This window comes from Protopterus annectens, chromosome 17.part0, assembly GCF_019279795.1.
Source record: "Protopterus annectens isolate FY-2018-M chromosome 17.part0, PAN1.0, whole genome shotgun sequence".
Classification (NCBI taxonomy): Eukaryota; Metazoa; Chordata; order Ceratodontiformes; family Protopteridae; genus Protopterus; species Protopterus annectens.
The window spans coordinates 164,958,595-164,985,883 of record NC_056751.1 but is presented as its reverse complement, the minus strand read 5'-3'; the positions used below and the strand labels follow the sequence as shown (position 1 = coordinate 164,985,883).

General features: G+C 43.9%; 1 protein-coding gene across 1 annotated transcript in view; it reads left to right on the top strand.

Moving 5' to 3' along the window:
* CCDC112 (coiled-coil domain containing 112) overlaps positions 1 to 27,289 on the top strand; it is a 1,199,833-nt gene that overhangs the window by 386,879 nt on the left and 785,665 nt on the right. The window contains exon 4 of the mRNA XM_044059045.1: positions 3,251 to 3,340. Coding sequence (XP_043914980.1) covers positions 3,251 to 3,340 — 90 coding nt within the window. The remainder of the gene's footprint in view (positions 1 to 3,250; positions 3,341 to 27,289) is intronic.

Below are 27,289 nucleotides of genomic sequence, written 5' to 3'. Positions count from 1 at the left end.
TCTTTTCGTGTAGTCCAGGAAGGTGTGTCTCAGGTTATTCACACCCACATGGACAGTGACAGAGTCATACTTGTACTTGTGGAGTGACCTGAGTGCGTGTGTTATATGTTGGATTCTGGCACCTGATAGACAACTGACTGTTACCTTCTCCTTATTCAACCTAGTGAGTGCGGACATCAGTGTACCTCACTATCGAGTCACTTATGATTAGTGTATTGGGCAAGCTGTTTTGCCTTAGGGGCTTAGGTTGAGGGGCACATTGTGTAGGTGAGCTATATGTCTTGTGGTTTGTACTGTGTTGTTTCTGCCTTGGAGGTCTCTGCTGTTTGGGTAGATTTTTATTGAGAGCCTCTGCGAAGGTGGGTTTATGATTTGTGTTTTTATGTGAGACCTGTGATGGAGGGTGTTCTGGAGGGCTGTGTGTTGCATGTGGTGTGGTGTGGTGCAGGTGTTGATTTTCTCCTCTTGACCAGCTATTCCGGTCTTGGCTTGCGAGTGCATGGCTTCCAGTTTGGATATATAAGTGCATCTCTCACAAGTCTGAGTGTTGGGAGGTAAGAGGAGAGGGTTGTCTGTGTATATGAGGCAGTTGCTACACTGCCTCAGAATGCCCAGGTTCACCAGGTTAATAGGAGAAAGCACAGGGAACTGACCTTTAGACATGCCAGGAGAGATTATTACTAAGTACTGGAGGTGTTTCCTTATATAGTCCTTTTACAGGAAAAATGTCACTCAAGGTGTCTGAGTCTGTGCAGAGCACTGCCAAGCACTTGAGGGGAAACTAATACTTAGACCCAGAAAATGTAAGGATGAAGTATGTAGGCACATATTCTGAAGTTATAAAGAAATTAAGTAGTACTTACTGAAAAGTAAAGAATTAGCTTGTCAAGAATGATAAAAAGAGGGGAGGTGCATGAATGGCTACTGCCTGGCTACTACTAATGCTGATCTCAGCACAGCTTCACTGTTGGGATACAGTACTCCTTTGCTTCTTCTCTCATCAGAAGGAAAATGTTAGCACCAATCCCAAGAAGAGAAGCAGGCCACGACCTGTTTGGTGATCCACAGTCTTGTCCCAGATGATGCAAGGGTCTGTAGGCTTGTAGCCTTTTTTTGGTAGATGCCTCAAATAGCAACCAAACCAATCGGGTATGTTAAGCACAGACACTCACTCTCCAACCAGAAACAATCAGGGATCAATGCATTCTGCTCCTACTCTTACCAGGATCAGAATATAACCACAGATTCCAAGCTGTCACCTATAAAGCAGTTATTAAGCTTTCTGGTGATCTGCAGTCTCCAGGAAATAATGTAACTGCACTCCTTCTCTCACCAGGAGAAAACAGAAGCACTAATCACAAGATAACTACTGAGAGGCAGAATATGCGCTCTCCAATAACTGGTGGTCTTGCAATAGATGCTTAAAGGTAAGATGAAAAAAATGGTTTATCCTAAACATTACAGTGTGCACTAGAGGAGTTAGATATGAAAGTAGGTAAATTAAGTTTTACCTGTCTAAAAAGTTAAGTTTTAGTGGAGAGTCACTATTTTTAAAAGAGCAAGAGAGATTGAAAGGGGGTAGTCACTTTTGTATTCTGGTACCATTGAATACAGTAGGATGGCCAATAAATTTAAATAGTTGAAAGGGGAGTGATTTCACAAAATGATAATTTTGTGCTTACATCAGCCAGTAAAAGCAGAGAGGAAATGAGATATGTGGTCAAATTAACATAAGGGACAGTCAACTAAAACAGAGCTGTGGTCTCTTTTCAAGTTTTAATATGCAGTTAAAAGCAGAGTATAAGTAAAACATAGTGTAAAGAAAACAAATCACAATATACAAAATAGAAAAAGGCAATAAAGTAATACAAAATAGAACAAAAAGCAAACTAACCTTTTCTCACAGCAAACTGTAGCAGATTCTGGGTGAGCCTTTCCAGTAAAGGTCTGAAATGTTTTATTTTACCCCTTAAGTTGAAGGTTTAGTTCCTAGCTCCATTTCACAGATGATTAACCTTAACTGACCAGTTGTAACTTGTGTGTGACTCCTTAATTGACCTGTTCTAATTTCTGACTGACTCACAAAAGACAGAGCTGTGGTCTCTTTTCAAGTTTTTATACGCAGTTAAAAACATAATACAAGTAAAACACAGTGTAAAGAAAACAACTCACAGTATACAAAATAGAAAAAGGCAATAAAGTAATATAAAATAGAACAAATAAAAAGCAAACTAACCTTTCCTTCACAGCAAACTTTAGCAGAGTCTGGGTGATAAAGTTATAACAGTTATCCTCCACCATGGCAAAAAAGAAATGCTCTGAAGGGACAAATGATTAGACTATCACAGTTAATATCTGATAAAAATGTGTTTTTAGAGGACTTGAATATTGTTGGTAAGATGTTTAGTGAAAGATTGTTCCCTTCTGAGTTGATAGAGGAGATTAAGAAAGAAAGAATTTCTGGAAGACCTTTTTATTACCAAGAATACGGGTCTTATTAATAACCTCAAAAGTAATAATGACACAAAGAGGAAAAATTATTATAGAACTATGGTGTGTGAATATGACGGTACCAACAGGGATGTTAGAAACATTTTGGAAAACAAATGGAGAAATATTATTGATCCCCATGGCTTTCTGTCTTTTTGAGTGAAGGACCATGTTTGTTTCACAAAAATGCGTATAATTTTTATGCGTATAATTTTAAAAAGTTGTTCAAGAAAGGACGGCATAAGCAAGTGAATGATTGTATAGCTGACTGTACACAAAAGTATCCCAGTTAAGAACTGATCTAAAGAGGAAAGCTTTTCGAGGCAGTAATGCTAACTGCTTCATCACTGTGTATTTTTAGTTAAAACATTTATTTTATTTGTAAAAGGATATTGCTGGTTGTGTATAATGGTAGTGAAATGAAATATGTTTTGTTATTTTTTCATTTATATGAACTAATTCTTGCATCTGATACTGCTTATCAAGTAAACTATCCAAAAGCTTGGTTCTAATCTTTTTAATACTAAGTGAAATGATGTGTTGAGTAGCTGTAGGTATACTGCTTTTGTAGTAATAACACATAGTCTCTTAACTATGAGTCTGAACACCAACCTTCTGTGTTATAGCTGTCAGGGCAAAGTTTAAACCTGCAGAGCTATACAGAATTGCATATTTTGGTATAGTTTTAATTTCTACTGCTGATAGAACATATGTAACAAAAGAGGAACTAAATATTTAATGATGTGTATTTAACCTACAGGGACTAACATTGAACAGCAGCTAGCAAAGGTACATAATAGTGTGAAGAGGCTCCAAAGACAGCTAATGGATGCAAAGCCTACTCCTGAATGTAAGTACATATGTACCTGTTTATATAAGGAACATATTGAGCCTTACATTTCCCTATTCCTTCACTGATTGTATTATCTTATTCCCGTGTCCAATGTTATCCTCAGGTTGATGGAAATTGAGACCTGAATTGGCAGCCTAGGTTGTTAGCAATGTGACCCTGATTTCTGTGGTATTGGTAATCTCATCTTAGCACCATTTACAGATGACACCAGTCTGGCTAGCAGTCTTTGATTGATAAGGTTATCTCCTTCCAACCTCTTCTTAATAGACTAGAAAAGGCAGTGATTGGCTTCCTTAATGGTTGACAGCATATGAAATGACACTGCTTTTAAACCTTCAGCAAAGCTATTAATTATTTGATAATGTGTTGAGTAATGTGAATTTTCTTCTTTAAATGGAAAGTGAGTGGGTTATTTAAAATCACAGTCTGGATGAGGTCCATGCTGGGACAAAAGAATCAGCTGTGGATTGTTTTATGGAATAATGCTGTTCATTTTTATTTGCTGCTTTTTATTTCTGTTTTATATATGGAAGTGTTATTTTGTTTTTCTTGTCTGCATTGATATTATATGATTTCCTGTAGTGTACCAGTCTTCTGCTACCACCATACATCTTTGATGAAAGGCTGTAATGTTTCCCATAATGTTCTTTATATCTTCTCTAACTGCTTTTGGTGAAATGCAAAGGTACAACCAATGTAATTAACTTACCTGGTAACAGCCTGTCACCACTGTAAGTCTACCTTGCTTGCACTTCGTTTGTTCCATATTCCTTATTTCTGTACCCTTTCTAATTAATATTGAAACCCTGTTCTTTCTCTTTCCTTCTGTTCTAACAAGGAAACCCTCCTCACTTAAAACGTTCATGTTCTCTGAGATTCAGACAAGTTTCCTGCACCATTATCATCTTTACATAACTGTTTTAAATATAAGCCAGTGCCTTCTCCTTTTTACATCTAATACTCTGTTAATATTCCAAACCAGTAAATGATTGTGTCATGGTAAAGCTTGTATTATATTCAGGTTACCTTGTGTCCTTTGTATTTTTGTTATAAACTGGTCCTTCATAGGCTGTTTCTATCACTTTTTGTGTCACTTCAATTCTTCTGTAACATTGTCCCATCTGAACCCTAATCTCTTATTAGAGCATGCCATTCCCAACTCACCAAAAAACAAAAAATATGTATTTTATATATATATATATATATATATATATATATATATATATATATATATACCAAATCCACCACAAGCTATTGAAAGACAGACTGCAACCTGCTCTTTAACGTTTTCGTTCATTTATTAAAAAGAACTTCATCAGAAAAGCACCCTTGGGTTAAACCCACGTTTTTATACATTCGTCACTTTAGTCACGTGTTCAATTAAATAAATAAATCACTTTAAACTACAATAAATCTTATTACAAATTCATAAAATTAAGTTTGAATAATTGTAACAAACATGTAAGATATAATTTACTCATGTAAAATATTCAAAATGTTTGGAATAAATGTCAACATATATCAATGTTAAAATTTTTGCAAAAGTAAAAAACATTTGATGTTAATCATATCATTCAGACCAGGTGGCTCATCAGCCTTCAACCTGATCTGCCAAATGGATTCCCTACACTCCAAGTGTGTTTTGTAATCTCCACTAAGAACACTATCATCTACCTTCTCTAACACAGAAAAAACAAACTTCTTAAATGAAGTACAATTCATAGAATGTTTTGCCAACGCATTACTCAAATCCTTCTTTTTAATTGCTAAATTGTGCTCATAAATACATTTATTTAACATTCTAATGGTTTTTCCTCTGTAAAAATGTTCACAAGAGGCGCACTGTGCTACATAAACTATGTTAGATGTTCTACATGTGTAATGTTCTTTGACCTTGAATTCTTTGTCTAAGTGTTTTAAAAACACACTGGATGTCCCACTGACAAACCTGCATTGTCTACATCCCTTACATGGATATGTACCAACCTTTGATGCAGAAAATGTTACTTCTTTTCCACCCCTTTCCAAAATCATCTTTAAATTAGTCACTTTTTTGTATGTAAAAACAGGACTGCTGCCTATGGCTTTAACTAGTTCGTGATTTCCCAACACTATTTTCCAATTGGTGAACACAATCTCTCGAATGGTGTTCATTTCATTAGAAATAGGTAGTGGAAATGACAAAACAAATTTCTTTAACACTTCCACCTCACTGTTGTCCCCACTGTTGAAAGCTGTCCAATTCAAAATAGGAACTGCTTTGTGTTGTCTTAATTTCTTGACTTCCCCTATTATTTGGTCCAGCCACCTATTTTCATAACCTCTTTGTACAAAAAATTGTTTCAAATCAATTATTTTGTGCTCAAATCTATCATTCTCACTGGTAAGCCTACTGAGTCTGATGAATTTGCCTTTTACCACACCTCTTTTCATATGGATGGGGTGTAAGCTCTCATAGTGTAAATATTGATTTACAAAAGTTGATTTTCTAAAAATACAACTATGAAATCTACAATCTACTGAATCTATGATCAAATTTAAGTCCAAAAAGTTAATGTTTTTCCCAAAATTGCCAAAAGTGAATTTTAGAAATGTTGTAGTGGTGTTTAACTGTGCCAAAAAAGCTTTGAAAGAATCCACATCACCTTTCCAAAGGAAAATCAAATCATCTATATATCTTCTATAGAATAAAATATTTTGGTCTACCAAGTGTGCAACTAAATATTTGTACTCCCATGAAGACATTACCAAGTTAGCAAAACTTGGTGCTACTCTGGACCCCATAGCAACACCAGATATTTGTTTGTACAAATTATTGTCAAATTTGAAAAAATTATTTTCCAACACTAACTCCATTAAAGCACAACAAGTGTGTACCTTAGTGTTGTCCAAACCTGTGTGTTTACTAAGGAATTCTCTCATGTATTCTATCCCTTCCCTTTGATCAATACTGGTGTAAAGTGACTCAACGTCTAAGGAGGCAAAATGTACATCTTCGCCTACAAAAGGTAACTCCCTTAGTAACTCCAAGAGGTGCCAAGAATCCTTTAAATAAAATTTGGATTTTTGCACTATGGGATTTAATAAATCATCCAACCACACAGAAATGGTTTCAGTTTTTGACTTTGAAGCTGCCACTATGGGTCTAAACTGTAAATTTTCTTTCCCTTTATGCACCTTTGGTATTCCAAACAGTGTTGCTATTTTTGGATATTCTGTGTACAGAAAGGTGTAAGTGTTGTAATCAAAGCTGCCGTCACAAAACAAATCAAATAAGTGACTGTCTAACTTGTCAAAACTTCTAAGCACAAAATCAGTGTCAACTTTCAAGTAATTTTTATTGTTGGCTAACAAAGTGTTGATACTTTGTGTATAGTCTATTTGATTCATAATTACTATAGTCCCACCTTTGTCAGCCTTCATTACACGTTGATCTCTGTTGTTTGCTAAAATCTTTAAAGCTAAAATTTCCCTTTCAGATAAATTTGAAGTGTAATGTGTGTCCTTGTCCATATGCCTAAAATCTTTTTCACATTGTTTGTTGAAAACTGCCAAAGTTGCATTCAACAAAGGATTATAGGTGCTTTTAGTTCTAATTTGTTTATTTGGATTCTCGACCAAACTTGTGTTGTCAAAAATGAACTTTAAATTCAGCTTTCTACAATATAACTTAAAGTCCACTATCAATTTAGTCACATCACATATATTACTAGGAACAAAGGAAAAACCTTTTTTGAGAACAGAAATCATGTCATCAGAAAGAACAATGTTACTTAAATTCAAAAAGTTCACACTGTAATCTAATATCTCTTTTTCCCTTTTGTTTTCCCCTTGTTCCTTGTCTGTACTTTGTTGGACCATCTGGGAGTCTTTTTTACTCCTGAACTGTCTGTTAAAAAAGGACCCTTAGCTTTGTTGTCGACCACAATTTCTGTGTTACTAGCTGTTTGAAAAACATCTAAACAGTCACAGTTGTTGTTGTTGATATTAGAATTGTTCTGATTGGAAACAACAGAACTAAGCGAAGTGCCATTAATTGGGTTGTTGTTGTTGTTCCTATGTACATTGTCTACATTTGGAATAACACTATTCCCTTTGACTTTCTCTCTTTGCTGAGAAAACTTCACAGTGTACGCTTTATTCATTGCATACGCTGCCCTGTCTCTTCGGAGTTTACCCTGTTTTCTCGCAATTATAGAGAGCCTGTGCCTTTTTAATTTCGCCTCTATTCCTAAATATAAAGAGGCCAAACTATCAAAGGCATCAGATGACCTAATGGTCTTGTCCAGATTTTCCAAGTCAACTTTAAGCTTACTTATCTCGTTTAAATAATGTTCGACTAGTAACTCCATATACTGCAGTCCCGCTTTGTTAAATAAATCAACTAACTTAGTAAACAAAAAGTCTCCTTCAGTTACACAATTAGGATACTTAAAAATTCTCAAACCAAGTGGTACGAGTTTAAGTCTGATGTTTTCTTTTAAATATTGTATTTCAAGATGTAACGAGACAAATTTCGTACTAAGCTTTTCTAACTTAAAAATATCATTCTTACATACTTCAAAATGATCAGTGGCCACATCGCCACCAGCTCTGTCTGATACGAGTTGTACCGAATCATTTTCTCCAACAAAAAATGGATTGTTGTTTTCCTCCATGAACAGTGTCTTGATAAATCTATTAAGAGAAACAGACGTGTTGTTACTATTCTCTCGACTACTGGACGCTTCTCCTCCACCACCGCCTGAAGCCAAAGACACTAACCGCTTAGCTGTATTTCCGGTTACTTTACATTTCGGCAATATTTCACCTCCTCCATTTCCGGTGTCTACGCTTCCTGCTGCTCCGGGTTTACTGCCTCCGAATTGGGATGAAAGAGCCTGACGAATGGCTCCTACAATGATCCCAGACATTTGATCCTGAAAATCAATACCCAAATCCGGGACAGAATGGGTGCTCAGGTTAAGCAAAATGTCCTGTGTATCTTCCATATAGACCAATGGTGCACCAACCAACGATAAAAAATGGACAAAACGAACCAAACAAAATAACTATACCAAATCCACCACAAGCTATTGAAAGACAGACTGCAACCTGCTCTTTAACGTTTTCGTTCATTTATTAAATGTAAGGGATGTAGACAATGCAGGTTTGTCAGTGGGACATCCAGTGTGTTTTTAAAACACTTAGACAAAGAATTCAAGGTCAAAGAACATTACACATGTAGAACATCTAACATAGTTTATGTAGCACAGTGCGCCTCTTGTGAACATTTTTACATAGGAAAAACCATTAGAATGTTAAACAAATGTATTTATGAGCATAATTTAGCAATTAAAAAGAAGGATTTGAGTAATGCGTTGGCAAAACATTCTATGAATTGTACTTCGTTTAAGAAGTTTGTTTTTTCTGTGTTAGAGAAGGTAGATGATAGTGTTCTTAGTGGAGATTACAAAACACACTTGGAGTGTAGGGAATCCATTTGGCAGATCAGGTTGAAGGCTGATGAGCCACCTGGTCTGAATGATATGATTAACATCAAATGTTTTTTACTTTTGCAAAATTTTAACATTGATATATGTTGACATTTATTCCAAACATTTTGAATATTTTACATGAGTAAATTATATCTTACATGTTTGTTACAATTATTCAAACTTAATTTTATGAATTTGTAATAAGATTTCTTGTAGTTTAAAGTGATTTATTTATTTAATTGAACACGTGACTAAAGTGACGAATGTATAAAAACATGGGTTTAACCCAAGGGTGCTTTTCTGATGAAGTTCTTTTTAATAAATGAACGAAAACGTTAAAGAGCAGGTTGCAGTGTCCATATATATTTATATATATATATATATATATATATATATATATATATATATATATATATAAACAGCATATTAACTGTATACCATTTTGCAAAACAATGCAGCTAACACTCTGCACAAAACAGTGTATAGCATTTTCCAGTACTTTTTAATCACTCATATTGTGATTTACTCCTTTGAGCTGTAAAACAGCTATTATGCAGTTTTAAAAGTACTGTATTTAATTTTTTCTGTTACCTAATTTTGTGTTTCACTGAATAGTGTGCTGTGTCTCTCTGTGCTGTAAGAGGGGGTGGTGGTCTTCTCACTTCTTTGTTAGCTGATATTTAACTGTTAGCCTAGAGGGCTTCCTCTGTACTTTAAGTGCTAGCCACAAAGTTTGAGAATTCATTTTATGCTCAACTTCTGAGAGACTTGGTTGGCTACAATCACCTGCATTAGAAGCTGAAGTTAAGTACAAACTTGCAGTTTTAAAAGTACTGTATTTAATTTTTTCTGTTACCTAATTGTGTGTTTCACTGAATAGTGTGATGTGTGTCTCTGCAGTTAGTTCCCCATCCATCCTCCCTGTTCTTGATGTCCTTCAAGGATGCATCTGCAGTCCTTACATATGGGTTGTCCTGCCTCAGGCAGCCCTTCGGTCGGCCAGATTCCAAAGTCTGGTTCCGGCGTCGTTCTTGTTTTGGTGTTAGTGTTGGTGGCTGTGGAATTGCCTGCCCCTCCTGTAAGTCTGTATTTGAACACTCCTCCTGAGTCAATCTCATTTGCTCACTTAACCGAGTACATTGAGATCATATTCTGAGTCTAGTGTTCACTCTACTTAATACAGAGAGAAGATTTGTGAAGGCCAACCCACTTAGGTTCTTCCTTCCTCTCTCCTTGCACTTTACTAACAAAAAAAATTTTGCACTTTATTCATCTGCTTTTACTGTATTTGTGTTTCCTCCTACTTTATTTTGCTTTTGTCTCTTCTTAAAAGTACTCAGTTTTATTTATTCTGTTGCATTTGTTATTGCTTTGTAGTAGCCTGATTAAATTGTAACTGTGACTGTAAGTCTTTTGGTTTAAGCACTTGGGCTTCATACTGGTTGTTTTACATTAAGAAGGTTTGTGGTCTGCACTGTTGTGGCAGGACAGGTAGCTTACATCCTTCTAAGCTGGGAATTGCTGATTGAAGGCACAGTGTCTGCTATTCTAACAGTGCATTAGTTCTGGTTTAAGCACTTGGGCTTCAGGCAATTTATTCTACATTAATAAGGTTTGTGTTCTGCACTCTTGTGGGAGGAGAGGCTGTATTCTGCCCTTCTGAGCTGGGAATTTCTGCTCACAGGCTTATTGTGCCTGCTTATTCGAACTGTTTCTTTCTGAAATTGGTGCGTCTTGTTGCTGTAGCATAGACAGATTCAGGCCTGCTGAATCTAGCTTTGTTTGTATAACCTGAGCACTGATCCAGGCCATCTTTTTTGGAGAAGGTTCCCCTGCACCCTAGTAGCGGGAGTGTGCAGCTAGAACTTGTCTGATTGAAGACTGCTGGAACAGGACTCAGTTTTGAGCTTTTTTCTGGTTAATTGGGTAACTTGTTTAAATCAATTTGTTCGTTTTCTATTGTTTTATATATATATATATGTGTGTGTGTGTGTGTGTGTGTGTGTGTGTGTGTATATATATATATATATATATATATATATATATATATATATATATAAATTGCACTTTATTCATCTGCTTTTACTGTATTTGTGTTTCTTCCTACTTTATTACTAGGGGCATTGACTACAACTTTGATCTGAGATGTATAACAATAAGTATCCCTTTATGTGCATTTAAAGTGTTTTTTGATTGTATCTGCTTTATTTTCTGAAAAAAAAAAAACAAAACAAAAAAAATATATACTTGTTTCCCACCTTTTAGGCTAGTATAGTCCAGTTTTTAGGTTAGTGCTGAATTGAGGGCTGTGTTACAGATCTCTGTGTTTGCCCATACCTTACTTGGTTAGAAGGACGTTTCTCTGTTCACCTGTGAGAGAGGGGGGCTTTGAGCAACCTGTCTGTCCCTGGAGGAGTGATTTCAGCCCAGAAATTATTAGTTTATTTTCCACTTTGGGCTAATTTCTATCTCTTTCAATTCCCTGCTATAAAAATGCCCAGTTTTGTGAGCTGGGCAGCGCCGGTTAGCTAGGGTATAACTATTCCCGGCTCCACAAAGTCTCCTCTTCAATTTTTCCCTTGGAACTAGACCAACTTTCAACTTAAGCACTCAAGGCATTCATTTCTCAGCCCAGCACTTGCTCAAAACCCATAGCAAGCACTTATAAACCCTAGCAGTAGACCCCCCTATACTGTACAGAAGGACAAGGCTCTCTATTCGATCTTACCAGCCATTCAGTAAAACAGTTCACTGTACCTATCCAGGCATGTCCAAAGGGCAGTTTCAGGTGTACTCTCCAGTCCAACTAATGAATCTGGGCATTTTGAGGCAGTGTTACAACTGCCTCATGTACACAGACAACCCTCTCCTCCTACAACCAAACGCTAACACATGCGAGAGATGCAGTTATACAGCCAAACTGGAGGCTAAGCACTCTCAACCCAAGACTGGATCAGACAGTCAAGAGGAGAATGGAAATACTTGCATCACATCACCAGTCTCACATAGACCCATTAAACCAGCACTGGCAAAAAGCACACACAAATACACGAAAATATACTCGGAGGCTCTAAATAAAAATCTGCAAAAGCAACAGAGACCTCCAAAGCAGACGTCCATGTAACCTCTACCCCCCCCAAACACAAACCATTAAACACATACTTCACAAAACCAGTGTGCCACGCAATCACAGCCCTTAAGTCAAAATAACATACCCAGTATGCTAGTAATAGGTGACTCTGTAGTTAGACACACTGATGTCCCACTCATTAGGCTGAATAAGGAGAAGGTTACTGTTAGCTGCCAGGTTTCCGCACATAACACAAGCACTCAGGTCACTCCAGAACAAGTACAAATACGACTCTGTCATTGTCCATGTTGGTGTGAATGACCTTAGATATACCTCCCTGGACTACATGAAAAGAGACATGGAAGAGCTCTCTGATCACGTAGCCCAGGCCAGTATGACCCTGACCCTGAGTAGCATCTTGCCCTCACCAAGAATGATACCACTGTATAAAGAAAAAGTTATCAATTTCAACAATTGGCTATGTTTCTGGTGTCATTCAAAGAGGATCCAGTGTCTGTCCGCCTGGGATGACATGCTTGACAAGCCTCACTGCTTCGCTAGAGACGGCTTGCACCTGTCACCCTTAGGCTTTCGAATACTGGCCAAGGCTCTTGCCACCCCCATAGTGCCTTTTTTAGGCAAGGCTCAAAGGACAAACCCACTGCTGTAAATAGCGCAAATAACAAAAAACTGAACACAAGTAACAAAAAACCGAGGGTAATGCTACTCAATGCCAGAAGTCTAAACCTCAAAATGCATGCATTCAAGGCACTCCTCAGTATGGAGAAAATTGATATATGTGCAGTAACAGAAACCTGGTTTAAGGCTGTAGAGAGCACCCCAGCACTACCAGGTTGCAACTCATACCACACATTCCGGCCATAGAACCCGGACCGAAATACAAAAGGCGGAGGCATATCCATATTCATCAAGGATACCCACACCTCCAGGTTAGTGGCACAGCACGATGCTTCAGAGATCATCCATGTGCAACTAACAATGGGCAAAACTGCAATTCAAATTGTAGCTTGCTACAGATTACCCACCCTGTCCCAGGACCCCCATTCCACGTTTTGGGAAGCTCTGGGAAACATAAAGGTCCTACCAAACACCCTAATATTGGGTGATTTCAATTACCCAAACATTAACTGGGAGAACTACTCGAGTACTAACTCTCTTGCCCAACATTTCCTAGAGTTTATAAACTCAAATGCCCTGGATCAACTGGTCAACACTCCCACCAGAGGTAACAACATACTGGACCTGGACATCACCAACATGGGCAACCGGTGGTCAACCCCTCGCTGGTTAGATCTGACCATAAACAAATCACTTTGGATATCCACATTCCGTCCCCACCCCTGGACAAGGAAATCACCATGAAAAACTTTTCAAAAGCAAATTTCACGTTACTTAAGACCAAGGTGGAAAGTTTCAAAGCCCCCATGCTAAAGGATAATGTAGTCCAAGCTGCAGTTAGCCAAGGACTCCAAAGACAACCACAGGGCATTCTTTAGCTATGTCAAGAATCTAAGTGGTAGTACTCAGATCTGCTCGGAGTTAGTGCAGAATGGCACAAAATACACTGAACCAACCGATATCGCCAATATCCTGGCAGACAGGTTCAGTGCAAACTTCACCCCCCTCTCAACCTCCAAAAGGGCCCATAACCATACCAGAAGAATGTAGAGCCCCTGAAATCACAGACAGGTTAACACAGCCCTCTCCAAAGCCAACAACACAGCATCAATGGGACCGGATGTTGTACCAGGCTGCGTCCTACACGAGCTCAAAGATGAACTTAACCCCTCACCTAAACACACTGTTCAAACTCAGCCTGTCCACAGGCTACGTACCCATAGAGTGGCACACATCAACGGTTATTCCGCTCCACAAAAGTGGAGCCACAACAGACCCTGGGAACTATCGCCCTATAAGCCAGACTAGCTTGGTCTGTAAGGCTGTGGAGCGCATCATCATCGAACTCATTAACAGAGATATTGGGAACCTCCAAACAGTGAACCCTACCCCAGTTCAGCTTTGCTAAGGGCAGAGCATGCCTCCTAAATCTGATGGACTTTTTTGAGACAGTTACCAAGGCTATAGACAAGGGAAAGGTGGTACACACAGCCTACCCAGACCTCGCAAAGGCCTTCAACACCATTTCCCCATTCTGGTGTTATGGACAAGCTCACCAGCCTGAACATAAACCCCTACGTCACAAGATGGGTTGCCAGCTGTCTCATGGACAGAACCCACATGGTGAGAGTTGTGGGAGCTAGGTCTGACTCTAAACCGGTTACAAGTGGCATTCCCCAGGGCTTAGTCCTAGGACCCCTCTTGTTCGGCATATACTTCTCAGAGGTAGAGGCAAGCACAGGAGGACTATGGCTGACCAAGTTCGCAGACGACTGCAAACTAGGGTTATAATTGACTCTGTGGCTGACACAGACATCCTCCAAAATGGTCTCACTGAGACAAATACCTGGTGTCAAATTCATGGCCTCAAGCTAAATGCCAAAAAGTGCATAGTCATCCCCTTTGGAAAAAACAAAGTGCCCAGAAACTACCACATAGGTGGTAGTCCCCTAAATACGGAGAACATAATAAGGGATCTGGGGACCAAAGTAGGTAGTAATCTCTCCTTTGATAATCACATTGCCAAAGTGGTTAAAAAGTCCTTCTTTGTGGCCCACCTAATCACAAAAGGATTTGCATCCAGATCAAAAGAGGTCATTGTGCCCCTCTACTCATCACTCATCAGACCCATCATAGAGTACACGCCCCATTTGGGATGTACCTTACAAGACACCTGCAACAGCTGGAAAGACCACAGAAGTACCTCATCAAGAGGATCACTGGCCTCAAACAGATGCCCTATGCAGCTCGACTGAAGAAACTCCAGCTGTACTCAGTTGCATACCGCCTACTCAGAGGTCATCTCTGCCTGACATACAAGGTCATGTCCAACCCAGAATTGATGGACATGCTCCATCTAAAGAAAACCTTATCCTCTCGAGCCACACGCTGTAGGTATCTAAACCTCACCACAACAATAAATAGGACGTGCTGGGGGGATAGATTCCTGTCCCAGAGACTTCCCATGCTTTGGAACAAGATTCCAATCAACATTAGGCAGAGCTCCTCGCTAGCACTCTTCAAGAGAAACCTTGACGAGTGGATGGCAAACAGAAAGATCTGAAGTAGTTAACTTCATTTGATCAGCAACCTGTCGGTATCAGACCGGACCTGGATCCGAGCCGGCAGCTTTCCAAGCTAAAGATCTGAGCTCTTAGCTCTTCCCCCTTACCCATAATACCCTGCTACCTCCCTCCAGACCCAGATCTTGTTTGCCGCGGCTTCTGAAGCATAAGGGACGAGCTCTTGGCGTTTTTAGGTGAGAGGAATTTAGGAGTTTTCTTGTTCAAATTCTAGCGATTTGTGTGTGTGAGAGTGTGTTATAGATCCATAGTTTAGTTAAACCGTTTTTGTATTTACTTTTAGTGGTAAACTAGTGTTTTTCCCTTCCCCTTACTAGTGTGTGTTAGGGTGTGTGCTTGTTCATTATGGCCGAGGGCCTTAAGGCCATTTTCTCGAAATGTGCTGAGTGTGGTCATAAGCTGTCCCCAGCGGATGGCCACACTCAGTGGGTTCTCTACCCGGGGGTAGCCCACTTGACATCGGGCTGCCAGATTTGTGCGGCCTTCAACCAACCCCCCGGGCTGTGAGGGACAGGAGGGATAAGATAATCTTGGCTGGACTCTTACCCCCGGATTCTTCTTCCCCCTCTCCCTTAGTGTTGCCAGTCGCGGCTGCGACTGTCCAGCCTTCAGCTTCCCCTCACCTGGCTGGGACTCAACCTCCCACTGTGTCCCAGGGAGAGGGGGGCTCTTCTAAGAAAGACAGGTGGCACAGAGAGAGAAAGAGAAGGAAAAAGATAGGCATAAGAGCCATAAGCGACGGGCCAAATCAGCCTCTTCGGCTCCGCCAGCTAAGGTGTTTGGTTCCCCCCGCAAGGGATTCCAGGTCTTCCCCCTCTCGGCTCCGCTCTCCATGCTTCTCTCTGGAGCCGGAGGAGGAGTCCCAGTCACCCTCGACGTCATCTAGGCGGCCCTCCAGGCCCGCCTCGACGACCTCTTCGAGGTCTACCAGGAGTTTGTCCGCAGATATGGACCGGATGATGCATCGATTCCTGCAGGCCCAGATGCAGATGGGAGTGCTCCTGCCTCCCCCCCCTCAAGGAGGGAGCTCGGCCCCTTTCTTTGCACCAATTGCTCCTTCTCCGATCCACTATCGGGTTTCGGAGCAGTCGGATCCGAGTCGTCTCGGAGCCGGGGAGTCGGCACCGATGGTAGTTGCTACTTTGACGCCGGCTTTACCCTCGAGTTTATCGGGTCATCTTTCAGATCTGAGCTCTCTGGGCCGAGAGCCGAGCTTCGGATCCATAGGGGTGAGTGTGTCTTCGGCTCCATTGTTGTCGGAGCGCACTTCCCTCTCGGGTCCGATGGCATCAGCTCCGACACTGGTCCTCACGTCGGAGTCAAGGGGACTACTCTCGGAGCCAGGGGAGAGTGATTCACCTTCGGCGTTCGACGTGGTGGAGAGGATGCTGTCGAGGAGTTCAAAGTCCCCGGTCTGTGTACGGATCTACCCTTCACTCCCTTGCATATGGGCCTGTCTTCCATCGTCCGGCCCCAGGGACAGCCTGCGTCTGCGCCCCAGTTAGTTCCTGTAGAGGAACAAGATCCCGTTGGTAAGCCCTCCTCGGACAGTCCCGCCGAGGAGGCCCCTCACAAGCAAAAGTGTAAGAGGAGGCACTTGGACTCCCCTGAAGTCCCTCACGGCGGACACAGACTTAGAGGAAGGGGAAGGTTCCACCAGGTTACCCCCGGAGGACGTCTCCTTTGAAGACATTATGGAGATGCTGCATATAAGAGGGGGGTGGTCAGCCCAGAAGCCTTCTTTGGATGAGTCTGTGTTTCTGGAGGTATTTGACGCAGGCCTGTCTACTTCGTGGGTGTCCCCCTCGGCCGACTCCTTGGTAGACTTGATTACTACCAGGGCTTGGAAGGAGCCAGACACTGTGGAGCCAATCCCCAAGAGACCGGACAAAATACTTAGCCCCTCTTCTGACAAACCCGAGTGGGATAAAGGTTCCACGGTAGATGCCATGGTGGTGGCGGCTGCCACCAAGAAGTAACTGGCACAGGAAAGTTCTTTGGTCCATCCTCCTGATAAGGAGTCTCGGATGATGGACCGCATTGGAAAGTGGATGTTTGCTTCAGCCACCTTTTCTATAAGGGCGCTGAATTATCTGGCACACATCATTAGGCTCCAGCGGGAAATGATAAAAGAGTACGCTGGGTCTCCCCCAGAATCCATGGCGGCCAAGGACAAACGTATCTTCTCGGCTCGCATGGCCACTCTAAAGTCTATATCAAACACTTCTATGCGGCTTCTCTCCCATGCTACAGAGGGGGCGGCTAGAGTCAACTGAGCAGGGGTCGCCCTGCGGTGCCACGCCTGGCTCCGTCTTTGCGGAACCCTTCAAGGCGTCCTTCGCTAACACTCCCTTTGACAGTTCTTCGCTTTTTGGCAAAACTGTCCGTGCCACGCTGCTCCAGACTGAGAAAGACGGGAAGATGCTGTCTGCAGTCGGAATTCGCTTCTCTGCTCCTCAGAGATCCTTTTCAAGGAACCAGAGAGGGCAAAAGAAGATGTGGTTCCGGAAATCTTGCAGTCCCGTCCCGCTCCGGACCCTTCATCCTTCAGAGGCAGGGGAGGACAAGGTGGACACCGGCCCAGAGGCAGAGGGGGGGGCCGAAGAATTTCGGGTCGAGAGAGCCCTTCTCCAACTGACCCACGCAGCAGCCCTGAGGGGTTACCTGACTGTCCATCTCTGGAGGCAGGCGGGGGCATTTTTCGGAATATCTAGCAAGTTGGGAGTCCATTACTACAGATCGCTGAGTGCTCTGAATAATATCCAGAGGTTACTCTATCCCCTTCTTGAATCTTCCCCCATTGGAGAGGCACCTCCCTGATGTCCCATCCCATCAGATGGAGGCTGCAGCCTCAGGAATAAAGAAATTACTAGAAAAAAGGGCCATCCAACATGCCCCCCCCAGAGCAATCTGGGTTAGGCAATTACTCCAGGTTCTTTTTAGTGCCAAAAAAGACGGGGGACTTAAGGCCAATTCTCGACCTGTCATCCTTGAACCTGTTCATTGCCAAAGAAAAATTCCGGATGGTCACTCTACAATCTGTTCTCCCCCTTCTGCAGGAGAACGATTGGATGTGCTCCATAGACCTCAAGGATGCGTACTACCACATTCTCATGGACAGACGATCTAGGAGGTATCTCCGCTTTCGGCTCGGAGCCAGTCATTACCAGTTCAGGGTTCTTCCATTTGGCCTCACTACTGCCCCCAGGGTGTTCACCAAGGTCATGGCAGTTGTAGCAGCCCACCTGAGACTTTCCATACTTAGACGACTGGCTCCTCACCGCCCCCACCAGACATCTACTCTCTTCCGTCAGGGATTATGCTTTGCTCTTGGCCAATCACCTTGGCATTACCATAAATTTCAAGAAGTCTTCTCTTCAGCCTGTTCAAGTTATAGATTTCATAGGGGCCAGGATAAACACGCTCCAGTCCAGGGCCTTTCTGACAACGGACAGGTTACGCACCTTGTCGCTCAACGTAATAGTTCTTCTTCAGACTTCAGCTCCACCCGCAGAATTAGTCCTGAGAGCCCTAGGATCCATGACGGCAGCCATCAGCCTTTCACCTCTTGCTCGACTACACATGAGAGTCCTTCAGTGGACCCTTCAGGTTCAATGGTCCCTCCTCCTACACCTTTGGATTCACAGATTCTCCTGAGCAAGGTTTGCAGGAGCTCCCTTCTCTGGTGGCTTCATTCCCACGAGCTTCGGGAAGGGAGACCATTCGTCATGCCCCTACCCCAAGCCACGCTGACCATGGACGCTTCTCGCCTCAGGTGGGGGGGGGCATTGCATGGACAGAACCTTCCAAGGCATGTGGACTTCTGTAGAGACCGGTCTGCATATCAGTGTTTTGGAGATGAGGGCAGTGCTTTTAGCGTTGCAAGCCCTTCAGGACCTTCTTCCTCCAGGGAGTATTGCAATCCAGACAGACAATATGGTGGTAGTCTGGTACATCAGCAAACAGGGAGGAACCAGGTCTTACCCACTTTGTCGAGAGGCTATGAGAGTTTGGGAATGGGCGATTTCCACCAACCGCTTTCTGATAGCAACACACATTCCGGGTAAGCCCAACATTCTAGCGGACAAGCTGAGTCATTCTATCCTCACTCCTTACGAGTGGTCTCTAAATCCCTTAGTAGTGAAACCGATCTTCCTCAGATGGTGTCAGCCTTGCTGCGATCTGTTTGCATCTCCTTTAAATGTGAAATGCAGCAAATGTTTTGCTTTAATTCCCCCACTGGGGGAGAACCCCAGAGATGCTCTGATCCATGCTTGGCCATCCGGTCTTCTTTATGCTTACCCTCCTCTTCCACTAATGTCAAAGTTCCTACAGAAAGCTTGTCGGTTGGGGAGCAAAATAATCGTCATAGCCCCATTCTGGCCTCGTCAGATCTGGTTCCCGTATCTGCGGTCTCGCATCATAGCCCCTCCTTGGGTCTTGGATCCCATTCCGGATCTAATCTCTCATCCTTCAGGATTGCAAACTCCAAACCTGGATGACCTCAAGCTCACGGTTTGGTTGATCCAGTTCCACTAACGGCTACGACTCCCGGTATCTTGTCTTCGGTAAAGACCATTCTGGTAGTGGCACATAAACCCTCTACCAGGAAAATCTACAACAGTAAATGGAAGCGTTTTACCATCTGGGCCAAGGATAGGGATTTGGATCCTTTCTCGGCTCCCATTTCAGCAATTCTGGAATTTCTGTCCCACATTTTCCATCAGGGGGCCAGTTCTTCTACTGTAAAGGTTCAGATGGCTGCCATTTCTCATTTCCACATCGGGGATAATCTTAAACCCTTAGCTTCCACTAAGATATGCAAGACCTTTTTGAAAGGCACCTTTCTCTTAAGACCTCCGGTCAAGAATGCAGTTCCCCCATGGGACCTAACTCTAGTTCTCCAGGCCCTAACGGCTCCACCTTTTGAACCTGCAGCTTCCGTTGGCTTAAAATTCTTATCCTGGAAAACTGCCTTCTTGATTGTGATTACGTTGGCTAGGAGGGTATCTGAACTTCAAGCCCTTTGTACGAAACCCCTGTACTTGGTTTTCCATAAGGACAGGGTATCTCTCAGGACTAATCCTTCATTCTTGCCTAAAGTGGCCTCCGAGGCCAATATCAATCAAATCATCAATTTGCCTGTATGTTAAGTTGTCAATCTCGCCTTCATTCTTGCTGGATGGGTTCGGAGCCGATCCTCGGCTCCGACTCGGCACTTGCTAAGCTCGAGAATCAGTTTTACCAGCTCGAGGCAGCCCTATATCCCATGATGCAAGGTGGTAATTACCCAGATCTCGTTTGCCGCTTCGCTCATGAGGTCACCTTTTTTACCAGCTCCTGGTAAGTGAATTTTCATTACTCTTTTTCAAGAGATTTAGCTATCCTAGTTTCAAAATATTTTCCCTTTTATAGTTAGTTCACCGATTCACTTAGACCCTATTCCCGTTAGTTTCTTGATCCCTTTCCCTTTTTCTGTTAGTCAGGCCTTAGGCCTTACCCTCCCAAACAATTTCCTGTCAGGATTTTTGTTAGGTGTGTCTGTGTTTTTGTTTTAATTAGTGTATTTAGGGACTGAGTGTGTGTGTGTTTGTGTCCTAACTCAGTCATGTCAAAAGACACTAGGGTCTCAGGTTTTAAGAAGTGTGACTCGTGCTGTCAGAAGATGTCTCTGACAGACGGTCACACTTCTTGTATTTATTGCCTGGGACCCCTACACCTGCAGGACTCCAGTGCTATTTGTCATTCTTTCAGCCAGAGAGTCCTGCAGGAATGCAGAAACAAGTTGATCCTGAGGGGTCTTCTCAAGCCTGAGAGCTCCCCGGCTAAGGTCGGCTCTGGGAAGCCCTCTAAGCCATCCAAGACCCAGACTTCAGTGTCCAAGTCTGTGGCCTTGGTTCCGACTCCACCAGAGTCGACATCGGCTCCGTCTGGAGCAGATCCTTCCTTTTTGGAAAGTTCAGTATCGGCGCCGATCGGCACCGATACCCTGGCTTCGGCACCTGTGTTGGCTCCGGCTGGAGCCGATACCCTAGCTTCGAAGCATGTTTCGGCTCCGGCTGGAGCCGAAACGTCTCTATCCCAGCTCGGAGCCGACAAGCTGTCGGCTCCAACTGGAACCGAAGGTTCGTCGGCTCCGATGGCTCCATCGAGGAAGAGATCTAGATCTCCTTCACTGGAGTCTATCCACTCGGCTCCGGCCTCCCCCTTACTTTCGGAGCGGAGCCATCGGAGCCGATCATCAAGGTCTTCCAGGCTCTCAGACCATGACTTGGAGAGAGTGCTGAGTAGACTACTAAAATCACAGGCACTGGCTCAGATGCTCCATAGCCCGTCTCAGCAGACGACCGCTATTCCACACCCTCCTGAAATTCCTCCTTCGACTCTCCTATAGAGCTCGGAACTGGAGATTATTGGTACTGTGACTGTTGCTGCTTCGGAGCCGATACCACACCTTTCGGCTCCGTCGTCTTCGACTCCTATCTCCTCCTTGAGACCGTCCTTAGAGGGATCTGGTTGTCGGGCTTCCCTGGTCGGTTCCGAGGGGGCGAGTGGCATTGGACCCTTGTCCGACCCCGTTCTCCCTCTCGGAGCTTCGGCCTTGGTGAGCTCGGCACCGACATCTGCTTCGGAGCCTTCCTTTTCGGTGGGGCCGGGGATCCCGGTTTCTTTGGAGTGGGGGCTCTCGGTCCTCCCTGGGAGGGGAGCCTTCGAGGTGATGAGGAGTGTGCTAGCCCCCGAGCTTAGCCAGCAGTCGGTTCCTTTAGCTCCTCCCTCTATGGTGCCTGTAGATGTCTCTTCCCACTCTCTTGCTCCCGGACCCAGGGATCCATCGCCCCAGGTTTCCCCATTGGGAAGAACTTCCTCTTCCGAGGTTTCTCCTGATCCTTCAGGAGAGCCCCTGCGTAAGAGGACCTGCAAGAGGAAGCACTTAGACTCCCCTGAGTCTACGACATCAGATACCGACTTAGATGAGTTGGAGGGGTCCCCAAGATCCCCCTCTGAGGATGTCTCCTTTTCAGACATCCTCGAACTCCTGAAACAGAGGGGAAACTGGCCCTCCATTAATCCCTCCGAGGATGAGTCGGTATACCTGGAGGCTTTTGGATCTCGACCCTCCACCTCCTGGGTGTCTCCGCCTTTCGACCCCCTCATGGATGTGATAGCTCGAAAGGCGTGGGCATCTCCTGATTATGTGGAACCATTCCCCAGGAGGCCTTCTAAATTTATCACGGCCCCCACTGAAAAACAGTTTCTTACGAAAGGTGTTCCGGTTGATGCCATGGTGGTGGCAGCCGCCACTAAAAAGGAACTTGCAGATCCTTCCGTACCAGTCCATCCTCCTAACAAGGAGTCTAGGACCATGGACAGGTATGGTAAGCAGATGTTTTCCTCCGCGACCTTTGCTATGCGTTCGCTGAATTATTTATGTCACTTCACCCGACTTCAAAAGAGACATCCTCAAAGAATTGGGTGAGGTAGTACAGGATCCGTCAGCTGCTGGGGCTCAAGAGAAGATTGCCTCTCAACTGGGAATCCTAAACTCCATAACTAACTCCTCCATGCGGCTCATTTCTTATGCAGCCGATGGGGCGAGTAGAGCCGCAGGCACAGGAGTGGCTCTTAGATGTCAGTCCTGGATGCGGCTTTGCAATTTTGCAGACCCCTTTAAGGCGTCCTTCACAAATTCTCCCTTTGATGGCACAACTTTGTTTGGGCCTCAGGTGAAGGACACATTGACCAGGTGTGAGCAAGACGGCAAGACTCTTTCTGCCGTAGGAGTCCGTTTCTCCACCCCCTTCTAGACCTTACCCCAAAGGTCAGAAGGGGGGGAAAATGTGGTTCCGAAAATCTCAGGGAGTCACGCCTGACGCACGTGGTCAGTTTACCCCCAGAGGCAGAGGGGGTAATAACAATAGACACCGCCCTAGAGGCAGAGGAGGTCCGCAGAACCAGGGCAGCAGAGAGCCTCTCTCTGACAAGCCCTTCCAGCATCCCTGAGGTGTTGCCCGACTGCCCACCTTTGGAGGCAGTCGGGGGGAGATTGTCGCTGTACCCAGAAGCCTGGCTTTCCCTCTCTCAAGACAAATGGGTACAGTCGATCTTATCCGAGGGTTACAAGATCCCTTTCGAGGAAAGCCCCTTCCCTCAAAAAGGTTCCCTTCCAGACGTTCCACCCGGTCTAAGGGAAATTGCAAAGCTAGAGGTTTCAAAGCATCTAAAAAAAGGGCCATCCAGCCAGTTCCAACAGATCAATTAGAGTCCGGAATCTACTCAAGGTTCTTTTTGGTTCCCAAAAAGACGGGAGACTGGAGACCAATATTAGACCTCAGCAGGCTGAACAAGTCTGTCAAAAAGACAAGATTTCGGATGGTCACACTTCATTCGATTTTGCCCTTTCTGGGCAAAAACAACTGGATGTGCTCCATAGACCTTCAAGATGCGTACTATCACATAAAAATCCACAGACGCTCCAGAAGGTTTCTCCGCTTTCGGCTGGGGACCAGTCATTTTCAATTCAGAGCCCTGCCCTTTGGTCTCACTACAGCCCCCAGAGTGTTCACCAAATGCATGGCAGTGGTCACGGCTCACCTGAGACGTCAAGGATTCCATGTGTTTCCGTATCTCAACGACTGGCTCCTCTCAGCCACCACCAGGCATCAACTTCTCCAAGCCAGAGATTATACTCTTCGTCTCTGCCGTCAGTTAGGAATTTCAGTCAACTTCGAAAAGTCTTCCTTATCGCCCTGCCAATCTATTACCTTTATAGGCGCAGATCTAGACACTACTCGGATGTCAGCAAACCTAACAAGTCAAAAAATCCTAGATATCCAAAACCAAGTTCGGATCATCCTATCCAGCAAAAAGGTACAAGCCAGATTGGTCCTGAAAGTGTTGGGCCTCATGGCAGCCGCCATCACACTTCTTCCTCTGGCCCGTTTTTATATGCGTCTCCTGCAATGGATGTTATTTACTCAATGGTCCTTCCAGCAGCTTCCAATGCGTCACAAGATCCTGGTGACACAGACCTGCAAGCGCCATCTATCCTGGTGGACTTCTTCTCCCCTAGTCCATCAGGGCAGACCATTTGTCCCCCCGGCCCCGGTAGCCACGGTCACTTCGGATGCCTCCCTGATCGGGTGGGGGGGGCATTATCAGGGCAGGATGGTTCATGGCACGTGGCAACCGTTCGAATACCACCTGCACATAAATGTCCTAGAGATGAGAGCAGTGCTTTTAACGTTGCAAGCCCTCAACGACTTTCTTCCCTTAGGAACTATTGCAGTTCACACGGACAACATGTCTGTGGTGTGGTACATCAACAAGCAGGGCGGGACCAAGTCCTATCCCTTGTGTCGAGAAGCTCTCAGACTTTGGCAATGGGTGATCTCCTCTCATCGGTTTCTGGTAGCAACGCATATCCCCGGGAAAAGCAACATAATAGCGGACAGATTGAACAGAGCTATACTCATGCCTCATGAGTGGTCTCTCAAACAATCCATAGTGGAGGAGATTTTTCAGAAGTGGGGCCGCCCATGCTGCGACCTTTTTGCTACACCCCAAAACAGCAAATGCCCAGACTTCTTCTCTCTCTTTCCACTTCCGGGCCATCCCCCCAGAGACGCTCTTACCCAAGATTGGCCCCGGGGACTTCTTTATGCTTTTCCCCCCTTTCCGTTAATACCGCAAGTACTCCAGAAAGCTGCCGTCTTGAGAGCCAAAATGATTCTCATTGCCCCTTTCTGGCCTCGACAAATTTGGTTCCCATTCCTTTATCGCCATCTCGTGGTGCAGCCTTGGCATCTGGACCCAGTTCCAGATCTTCTGACCCACCAGTCGGGTCAACTGCACCGATCTATTCGTTCCCTCAACCTCACTGCTTGGTTGCTCCACTTCCTTCCTTAGCCAGGCTTCCTATGATCTCTAACCCCGTTAGAGATATCATAGTAGCTTCTCTAAAGTCCTCTACCAGGAGGATTTACTCTAGCAAATGGAAACGTTTCTCCTTTTGGGCAAAGTCTAAGAACATAGACCCTTTTACTGCCCCTATTCAGTCAGTCTTGGACTTTCTAGCTGAAATTTTTCACTCCGGTTCTTCTTCTTCCACAGTTAAAGTCCAGTTGGCAGCAATCTCTAATTTCCATGTTGGATTTGCAGACCAGAATATTATGTCTCACAAACTTTGTAAAGCCTTTCTCAGAGGGGTGTTCCTACTTAAACCCCCTATTAGAGATCCTCCACCACAGTGGGACCTAAATTTAGTGCTGGCATCCTTGATACTTCCCCCTTTCGAACCGGCTGCTACATGCTCATTAAAATTTCTTTCTTGGAAGACACTCTTTCTAGTTGCTATTACTTCGGCTAGGAGAGTGTCGGAACTACATGCTCTCTGTGTTCGTCCCCCTTACTTGGTCTTCCACAAGGATAGAGTATCCTTAAGAACCAATCCATCCTTTTTGCCCAAGGTTGCTTCTAAAACAAATTTAAATCAATCCATTGACCTTCCTGTATTTTTTCCCAATCATTCTAACAAGGCAGAACAAGGATTGCATTGCCTAGATGTTCATCACCAACTCAGATATTATTTGGACAGAACAAAGCAATTTAGGAAATCTGATCAGCTTTTTCTTTCTTCTGCTGAAAATAGGAAAGGTCTTCCTGTTTCTAAAGTAACCTTATCCAGATGGCTATCTTCCACCATTTCTGACATTTATCAGCTTAGGGGCAAACAACTGATCTCAAAACCCAAAGCACATTCTACTAGAGGTCTAGCCACATCTACAGCCTTTCAGGCTAGACTACCCTTGGACAGTATTTGTGCAGCAGCCACTTGGGCCACTCCTCATACCTTCGTTTCTCATTACAAATTGGATTTGGCCTCCAGGAACAGGGCAAGTTTTGGTTCCACAGTTCTCAAGAGTCTGTTCCATTGAGCCACCCAGGATAGGGGTGCTAGGGACGCAGTCCCATCCAGCAAGAATGAAGGCTCTGGGAGGTTGTTCTCCCTTGGACACCAGTTAGCTCTGGATCTCTGTTACCTGGTTTCTCTTACAGTCTTCTCAGGTTAGTTGTTCTTCTTTCCTTGTGGAAAGATTGCGGGCAGTTTTTTCCTCTAGATACCAAACAAGATCTGGGTAATTACCGCCTTGCATCATGGGATATAGGGCTGCCTCGAGCTGGTAAAAGTGATTCTCGAGCTTAGCAAGTGCCGGGTCAGAGCCAAGGATCGGCTCCGAACCCATCCAGCAAGAAAGAAGGTGAGAGAAGACAACTAACATGGAACGTTATGGTAGGTACATAACTTCTAATTTCTTTCCCAACTTTCAAAAGAAAGGGGAATATAAACTGCATTTGTTGGACGTGCATAGACAATTGCGATTTTACTTGTACAGGACAGCTGCTCCTCACAAATCAGAACAGCTTTTCATGTCTTTCGCCAAACCGTCCTTGGGCAAGCCAGTTACAAAAGTCACTTTAGCCAGATGGATGTCCCACTGCATCTTACAAGCCTATTCAGCTTCCGGTAGACCAGAACCCTTGGGAGTTCATGCTCATTCTACCCGTTCTATGGCTACCTCTGCAGCATTTTAGTCAAGAGTTCCCTTAGATGACATCTGTTCAGTGGCTACTTGGGCCTCTTCTCATACCTTCATTTCTCATTACAAGCTGGATCTGATCTCTAGAGGTAGGGCAGCCTTTGGCTCCTCAGTGCTCCGGAATATCCTTCCATGAGGACCTCCCAGGTTTAGGTAGCTGGGGACTCTGTCCCACAGGTTGCTGATCAAATGAAGTTAACTACTTCAGATAATTACACATCCATGTGCCCGCCTTATTGATAGTATTATTGGCAAATACTTGACAACTATTCCCCAAATTTGTAAAGATTCATGGTCCTTTTTGAGCTTGATTAATGAAATCCAATTTGACAGCAGCCTCAATTTTTTGACCATTGATGTGGTCGATCTTTATACATCAATACCACATGAAGAGGCTGTTGAATGGATCGAGCTCATGCTCAGGGAATGTGGGGCATGTAACAATGACATTTTTCTGGTGACGGTTCTACTTGATATAGTTCTGTCCTCAAACTTTTTTATGTTTGAATACAATTACTATCTCCAAAAGAAAGGCATAGCAATGGGCTCCCCATGTGGCAGCAGTGTTGCTAACATGTTTG